This window comes from Cricetulus griseus, chromosome 3, assembly GCF_003668045.3.
Source record: "Cricetulus griseus strain 17A/GY chromosome 3, alternate assembly CriGri-PICRH-1.0, whole genome shotgun sequence".
NCBI classification, from domain to species: domain Eukaryota; kingdom Metazoa; phylum Chordata; class Mammalia; order Rodentia; family Cricetidae; genus Cricetulus; species Cricetulus griseus.
In genome coordinates this window covers 205,698,266-205,707,006 of record NC_048596.1, presented here as the reverse complement: position 1 = coordinate 205,707,006, position 8,741 = coordinate 205,698,266, and the positions used below count along the sequence as shown (strand labels likewise).

At 38.9% G+C, this 8,741-nt stretch overlaps 1 protein-coding gene across 1 annotated transcript; it reads right to left on the bottom strand.

Annotated features, from left to right (window-relative positions):
• On the bottom strand, positions 1-580 carry LOC100762742 (cellular nucleic acid-binding protein-like). The gene has a single exon (XM_035441472.1). It carries the CDS (start codon positions 530-532, stop codon positions 14-16), a length of 519 nt encoding a protein of 172 aa, XP_035297363.1. The 5' UTR covers positions 533-580; the 3' UTR covers positions 1-13.
• Between the last annotated feature and the right edge of the window lie 8,161 nt (positions 581-8,741).

Sequence of the window (8,741 nt, the reverse complement as noted above, 5' to 3'; positions counted from 1 at the left end):
CAAAGGAAAATAATTAGGCTGTAGTCTCAATTGTGCATTCCTGTGCAAGATGCCCTGACTCGCCACAGCGGTAACAGTTGACTTCACTTGTCTTGCTGCAATTGGTGGCTACATGACCAGGTTCACCACACCTATAGCACTTCACGCTGGTGCAGTCTTTTTGAATATGTCCAAATTCACTGCAAGAATAGCACTTCTGCTCATCTGCGTGGTCACAGTCACGAGCCAGATGCCCTGGCTTGCCAAAGTTGTAGCAGCAGCATTGCTCTCGCTCTCTCTTGGGCTCCTTGCAGTCCTTGGCAATGAGGCCACCTCTACCGCAGTTATAGCAGGCATCACCCTCCTGAAGATCACAATCCTTAGCAAGATGATCAGACTCACCACAGTTGTAACAGATGTCAGGAAGAGATGAGAAAACAAATTGGAATCCTCTGCCTCGGCTTCTCATTCCATGACCCCGACCTCCGCCAGTAGGGCATTCCCTGGCCCAATGGCCTGATCGTCCACACTTGAAGCACTCGTTGCTACTCATAGCTGCAGTTAAGAGCTTCGGCGTCTGAGCTGCCCACAGTGGTGGATACTCGGAGGCAGGCCCAGGAAAGCGACTCGCAAAACAAAGCAGTGGCTGTTTATTTTCAGGGTCCATGTCTGCGCCACAGGCGGGGCTGCACACGACCCCACACACACCGCTGCCTTGAATGACTATTTTAATGTATGAAGGGCCAAGGAGTTAGCTGCATAAGCCTGACAACCTGAGTTTGACCCCTGCATCCCACATAAAAGCCCGATGCAGTGTGGCTCATGTGGTTAATGGCTGTAATCCCAGCGCTCTCGTGGGGAGATGGGACATAGGAGCAGGTCATGTATGTAGTACAATGGAGGAAACAAGAGACCCTGCCTCAAACACAGGGTAAAAGCAAAGAAATGGCTTTTTAGAAATAAAAGAGACTCTTATTTTCCAAAAAAAAAAAAAAAATGCTCTCTGACCTCCAAAAATTGCTCGCTCCCTCCGTGTGTGTGTGTGTGTGTGTGTGTGTGTGTGTGTGTGTGTGTGTGTTAAAGGCATGTATTTCTTGTAAGACTCTAAATGGTCTAAAGTCCTAGGGAAAACAAAGCAGTGATGTATTTTCAAATATCATGATATGCTTTTTAATATTTTTAATTGCAGGAGGTTGTCTCCATCCGGAGAAACTGAACTGGCTGAAATCCAAGTAAGATACATGCTCTCTGAGTCTATACAATTCTGTTAATATTTATACAAAAAAAATCTTCTGCCTGTCCCTTCTGATTGCCTCTTAATAGCTCCATTTTGATGGCTCACCTGCCCTGTTGGAGCTCTGATGTTCTCTGAGGTGGCTGTGTCACTTCACAAGCCTGACTGTATTTCTGGCCTCTTTGCCATGTGTTTTTTAGTTTCCAGGTCCTACTGAGATCCCCGGATTGGTGATTAGAGGTTTGTTTGCTCTTGGTCTCCATTGTTACTGAGTTTTGTTTTAGCAGATGTTGTTTCCTCTCAGATTTCAATAAGAATAATAACATAGATTTCAAACTTTTTCTTACAATAACTGCTTTATTAAAGGAGATTTATAGGCATTTGTTTTACACTTTAAAGTTTTTTTTTTAATTTTTATTTGACTTTAGTGTTTCTGGTAAGATACAGCCTTCACATTGTTTTCCTGTGTGATGTTTGGGTTTTTCCTTTCTTATTTTCACTTTTTATTGTTTCCAGCAGTTGGGTTTTATTGCTTGGGTACATGACTGTTCTTAACACAGTCAGTTGGCATGTGCTCAGCATCTTGAGTATGTACCTTTTGCCAAGGTTTCACACATGTTTCTACCTCTTTCTATGCCTGAAAAAAAGGCAGTTGGGTGGTAGAAATCCAATGTCACTCTATATGCTCCTCATATGTTTGTAAAAGGTTTATCTCTGTATTTACATATTTTACATTGATTTGTCTAAGTGTTTTTACCTTTTCATTGTCTTATTCAACTTGCTATTCTGTCCATACATTTGGTTTTCAAACCATGATTAATAGTTGATACTACAGTTGTTACCATTTGGCCAATGTATTATAGTGTTTGTGCTTGAGAAGATCTCTGTTCATTCCTTTAAAGACATATTGGAAGCTGTCATGATGGTTGCTTTTAAAGTCTTTTATGGCAACCCTAAAGTTGGGACTGTCTTGGGGTCTCTTTCTTGGTTTCCTTTGCCTTAATAATGAGTTCACTTTTCCAGGTTATTCACATTGTTTTATGGATATTGTGAGTAATGTGTTGAAACTCTGAGATCCACTGTGTCCTTTTGATGACTGGTATTTTTTTTTCCTATTATATAGTGAACATGATTGGGTGAGTGTGGAAATTATATACCTCTCTAGCCACTTATTTTATTCTTTGATTTTTTTCCAGGTTGTTTTGAGTGTGTGTAGTTCAGAGGGCAGAAAGAGGCTTGGACATATTTTATATAAAATTATTGGACCTTTGTCTTCTGTTTTCTCCTTCATGTGGCTTCCATTGAGCCTTTCATGATTGGGATTGTCACAAACTTTGCCCTTGTTTGTAAACTTTCTTTAAGCTCTTGAATGCCTCATATGTCTCAAGCTGGCCTTACTCCCAAACTAAAGGCCTTGAGAACAAGAATCTTACCTAGGCCTCCTTTTCCTTCATGGATCATTTTCCTTGTTCACACTTCAGTTTTGGCGTTTCTCTTTAGTGCATAGTGTACAGCGGTTAAAACCTACCTAGATTGTCCTCAAGGGGCTTGATGTGACACACAAAAGGCACACATAGGGCTTTGGATACAGTTCTCAAACCATCATCCTCTGTAGGTTTTCTGAATGTGTAACTCACTAATTTCTGCTAAGCGCTGGACCTTATGTTAAAATTGGAGATTGTTCCTCTAGCAACATTTCCATTTAAATATTTCAGACCTGAGGAAAATGAGAAATGAAATGTTTCATTTATAGTAGTTGTAATTGACAAGATTCATGGAAATCATGTGTGTGAGAAATTAACAGGAGGTTATAGCATCAGGTGGTATCTACCAATGCATAGGAGAACTTCGGAGTTAAATGTGTTCAGATCATCATACTGGTGGTCTGTGGATTGGAGACATGTAATAACCATGGAAGTAAATCTGAAAAGTACCAGAGTGAATGTTGCTCTCTTTTGACTCCCTAGAGAGAAGCAGAATCACTGAAGATAGAGAAGAGAGCCCTTCAGGAAAAACTGAAATGGGCTTTGCAGGTGAGTGATGCACCTCTAAATACAGTGAGCAAAGAGGATCCCCAGTGGAGGATTTCTAAACTTTGATCTTACAAACTGAGAGTATGTATACAGACACACATATGACCCTACTTAGAGGAGAAGAGAAGCCCCAGCAATTAAAAGTGCTTACTTTTCTTTCTGAGTACTGGAGCTTGGTTCCCAGCCCATGTCTGATGGCCCACAACAGCATTTAACCCCAGATCCAGGGGCTCTGGTACCCTCTACTGGAGTCCACAGGAAATTGCACACAAATGTGCACATACCACACTCAGATGCCATACCCATGGGGAAGGAAGGAAGGAAGGAAGGAAGGAAGGAAGGAAGGAAGGAAGGAAGGGAAGAACTGACTCCTGATATTCCAATTAAAGTTAATGAGTATATTGTCTCTTTCTGCTCTTTTTCAAATTCTAGCCAAACAAAAATTAAAATGAGATATAAACATTCATAAATAGACACATAAAGGTATAAGTACCTGTACTCTATATAACTTTTCACTTAAAATATAAAACTTATTTATTATAATTTTAAACGGTAGCTAGGAACAAAGAGACTGGATTTTAGAATAAAATAATAAACAAGCAATAGATTTTTATCCAAAATATTTATTCAACTGCATGATTCAGAAAATATAAAAATAGAATGATTTAGGACATTGTTTAATAAAAGTACAGGTAGTTTTTTATGAAGGATCATAGATGACGCATGAAGAAACACAAATTTTCCAGGTTGAAAGTTTTATCATCATTCAATGTATCATGTTTCTCAGATTGATACATAAGCATAAAGAACTCTGCTCATGTGTGTAAATGTAGTTATTGTTGAGCATAAGAAAACTACTGTAATATGTAAAGGACAAGAATCAATTAGGCAAAAGAAGGGCATTTGAGGAGTTGATCCTCATCCAACACGATTGTATATTGTAAGATTTCTGGGATGAAAGCACATCCACTTCTGGTGCTGAATGTAAAGCAGGAATGCATTCAAATTAATATGATAGTATAGTATTTAATGATTTTTAGTGTTAACAGTTCTTATAGAAGGATAAAATAGTCACACAGAGCAAACATTTAGGGGAAAATAGGTCAAATACAGTACTGATTGTTTTGAAGTACCAGAGTTAGAAATGAACATTAATGATAATTAAGTAATATGTCATTGGCTAGCCACAAGAGTGTCCAGTGTGGGTTGCACACATCCCAGGATAACACTGAAAGTGATGACAACGTCCTGTCATTGTCTGTACTAGTTTGCTTTCTGTTGCTGTGATAAAACAACACTCACCAAATGCAATCTGGGAAGGAAAGGTTGTATTTGGCTTACATGTCCTGATCATTGAGGGAAGTCAGGGCAGGAGCTCAAGCAGAGGCCGGGGCCTGAGCCATGGAGGGAAGCTGCTTACTGTCTTGCTTGCTGTTTTTGCTCAGCTGGCTTCCTGAGACCACCTACCTAAGGGTGGCACCACTCACAGTAGACTGAGCCCTTCTGTATTAATCATTCATCCAGAAAATTTCCCACAGGAATGCCCATAGGCCAGTCTGATGGAGGCATTTCCTCAGCTAAGGTTCCCTCTCCCCAGGTGACCCTAGTTTATGTCAAAATGACAGAAACTAAATATCACACTGCCAAAAGGTCAGACATCCTGGCAAAGCCAACCTTTCTAAGCATTATTACCCAAAAGAAACGTGTTCATGAATTTGAGTCTACTAAAGTAACAGCTTTTAAAATTTCTTAATTTTATTCACCTACTTTATGTATATAGGTATGTCTGTGCCATGTGCATGCAGTACCCTCCGAGGACTGAAGAGGGTGCCAGATTCCCTGGAGCTGGAGTCAGTCAGTTAGGTGTGAGCCACCATGTGGGTGCTGGAAATTGAACCTGGGGCGTCTGGAAGGGCATCTAGTGCTTTAACTGTCTAGCCCTCTCTCCAACCTCCCCTAAATTTATAAGTGGTAATTTATGGTTGAGTTGTCCTAACCCTTGTTCTCTGGTTTGTAAGTTATAAGGGCCTACGTTTTCTAACATGAGTATTAGTTGCTCTGAGTGGCTCAGAAAAGGCATGCCCCCCAACTGCAAGCCATGAAAATTAGATATATAACATATCTTGCCCATATAAACATAAAAGATAGATAGTATCAAGTATTTTATATAAAGATATTCCATAAACTTCCCTGAAATATACAAGAAACACAAAGGGCAAATTGTGATTCATAAATAAACATGCTCAATAAAACACAGAAATAAAAATATCTACCTTGCTAATTATTGCATCCCACTTTAACAATAGGTGCTACTCACCTACAATTTTGTTAAAACTTAAGGAACAGTAATACCAAATATTTGTGGATATATACAAAAATAATCTTTCCCATATTTCTGTCATATCAGCATGAATTGTTGCATACAGTGAAAGTCTTGGAGAAATGTGGCCATATCATTTAAGTTCACTTCTAAGAGTTTATTCTAAAGAAAAAAAATTGTACAGAAACTTTCAACTAAGGTATAATGAATTTTAATAGAAAAAGGTTTGAAATGACCAAATCACTTACTGGTAAAATATTTGTAAATTAAATAATGTCATGTTACTAAGTATATTCTGTTATCTATTCTTGTGAATATATATTTTGTTGTAAAAAATGACATTTTTAATGACATACTATGTGCATATAGCATAATATTCTATACATAAAGTCAAAATATATATCCATAAACATACCAGAGAATACATATAAATGTTGAGTGATTCTTTTTAAATGATGAGGATTTTGTGGGGTTTGTGTGTGTGTGTGTGTGTGTGTGTGTGTGTGTGTGTGTGTGTGTATTTTTCATCTTTTACTGTGTAGAACAAATTCTGACCCTTAGTGCTGTAAGCACTCCCTTTTTGAGGTCTTTCAGGGGTGCCATTGCTCATCATGGCCTTGAAAATCACAACTTGGGAAAATGTCTGGGCTTTGCTTTAATAAGATAAAAGTAGAAGGCCCTTTTAAATATTATTCTTTTTTCCACCCTGCCAATAGCTTTTGTCAATTCTGATTGTATTTATATTATATTATATTTATCAATGCTGTTGAACTTAGCAGACCATTTAGCTTTTAGCTTCCTCGGATCAGTTAGAGAAAATGCTGGTGTCAATGGGTGTGAATTCCGGGAAGACGCACTTTGCTGGGGAGCCGTGACTGAAGCTTGACTCGCTGCCTTCTCAAACAGGAAGCTGAAAGAAATAAGAATCAACTGGAATTTGTGCTACATCACGAGACGGAGTTGTATAAAGAAGACAGGAGTAAAACAAAAATGGAAGGGGCTTTTAGTAGAACGGGTGAGGATTCCAGACCATCAGACTATGACCAGGTGAGGGGGAAACTAACCAAAGCTTTCAGTATATAAAATCTACAGTAAATTTATTTTCACAGCCTTTCTTACTTTATTTGCAGAAATTGCTTTTCACTTATTTGTATTTTTTACTTTTACTCTTTAGATATATTTAGATTCATTGTCATCCTAAATAGCAGGTATAAGTTAACAATTTTGGGTGGTGATTTAAGCCTTTGTTTGTGAATAGGAAGGAAATAGTTTCAAAGACTAAAGATATCCTGGTTAAAATGAATAAAACTCAATATAAATGCAAAAATCATAGAGGAGAATTCTGAAGACTCTTTTATTTTGTTTCTGTTGCACCATGGATTCAGAAGCCCATCCCTTCCACCCCCAAACCGGAAATGCTTTCTTGACCTCTGTTCTGGCTTTGTTGGGCCTGACCCTTTCCTGGGATCTCAGCCTCTTTGATCAGTCCGACTCATGACGATGCTCATTAACGTATGCATGCTGACATGTGTCTTCCCACTGTGGCCACACAGGGTGTCTCTTAAGTCCATGAAAAACACTATGTACTCTGTCACATACAGGCTTTTCCCGGTGTGCTCCTCTTGCCTATTTCTCCCTTGTTTTCTAATATTTTTCGGTTTATAAAAAGAAGTATAGAATGAAAAACACCAGTTCATTTAGTTATCTTTGGCTTCATAATAAATTCCCACCAGACTTCGTGGCCCAGATAAAACACATGAGTCTTGCACATTTGTGGGCCAGGATCCAGGTGTGCCTTAGCTGGGCCTGCCAGAGCTGGGTCTCTTTAAGGATGGGTACAGTCGCTGGATCAGCCTAGGTGCTAGCCTTAGGATCCACATAGAGCAGGAGGAACTTGTTAGCTCCTCAGGCCTGGGTAGGCTGTGGTCTTCAAGATCAGTGCCTTTCTTTCCTAAGGAAGATAAAGGCAAGAGTGCATCGTATACACTCTAGCCATATTTAGAAATCATTTCAAAGTTCACACACCAAAATGTTAACTGAGTTTTCTCACTGTGATGAGATTTTGTGAATTTTGTTATATTCTTTCTAGTTAAAAGCCTTCATGTAAGAAGAAATAAATTGATTTTCTATACTTTCTCTTTGATATTATGGTATTAGTTGCCCTAGTTGTAGTATGCCTTTCTAATATTATACACCTTCCCCTAGTTTTTGTTTTTCTTGTACAGTTAGAGCCTATAACACCAACAGCTCATAGAAATGCATGGGAGTTAGAAATTGCCCTCAGAGGTGGAATTGTTGTAAAATTTCATTTTAATTATAAAGCTGTTCAACTATTGTTTTTACCAAATGAGATTAACTCTCCCAGTCAACAAAACAAAGTTGAGAGATAAGGTTTGTACACACTCCTGAAGGTTGTGACAGTGTCAGGAAAGTGTTACAAAAGGCTATCCTTAAAACACTTTCTTCACAACCTGAAGCTAGAAAAACAACAACACAGAAGCAAAGTCAGGGAGAGATGAGACGCACAGAGAAGTGTTGACCTTGGAAATGACATATCCTCAATCTTTGTGTATGACCTGCATCAGAAGAGCTTCATTTCCTCGAGAATTGTTGACTATGACAAGACCATACACAAGAAGAGTCCATCACTGGAAGGACACCAGGCTGAGAGTGTGGCTGGCATTCGAGAGGTTGAATGCTAAAAGTAGATTGAGTGAGATTGTGAAAATCCTGAATTGTGCACTGGATTTGGCAGTTTGTCTTTCAATACTCAGAACAAAAGGAACTGTGGGAAGATTTTAGGCAAAGGAGTAACACGTAAATACCTGTGTTTTTAAGTAAACAAATGATGAATTGCTAAGACAGGTAGATTGTTCTCCCTTTATTGAGTCCATAGTGTAAAAGTCCCTTGTGGGTATGGTGCATTAATTTTCTCCTGTTTCTGTTAATGCCACTGTCTTGTTATTCTAGTCCTCTTGGCTGGCTGTGACAATGTGACTGTCTAGGTTAAGTTTTGTGTCTTCTCTGAGAGACTGTACATGAGCTCTTGAGTCTGGATTTCATGTAGACACCTTGTCATCTTGTGTCAGGAGATACTTGCATCTCTGCTACTGAATGTCGTCTTCTTTTATACAGGAGTACTATTGTATGCTCTTACAAATGTGATGGAAAAAAG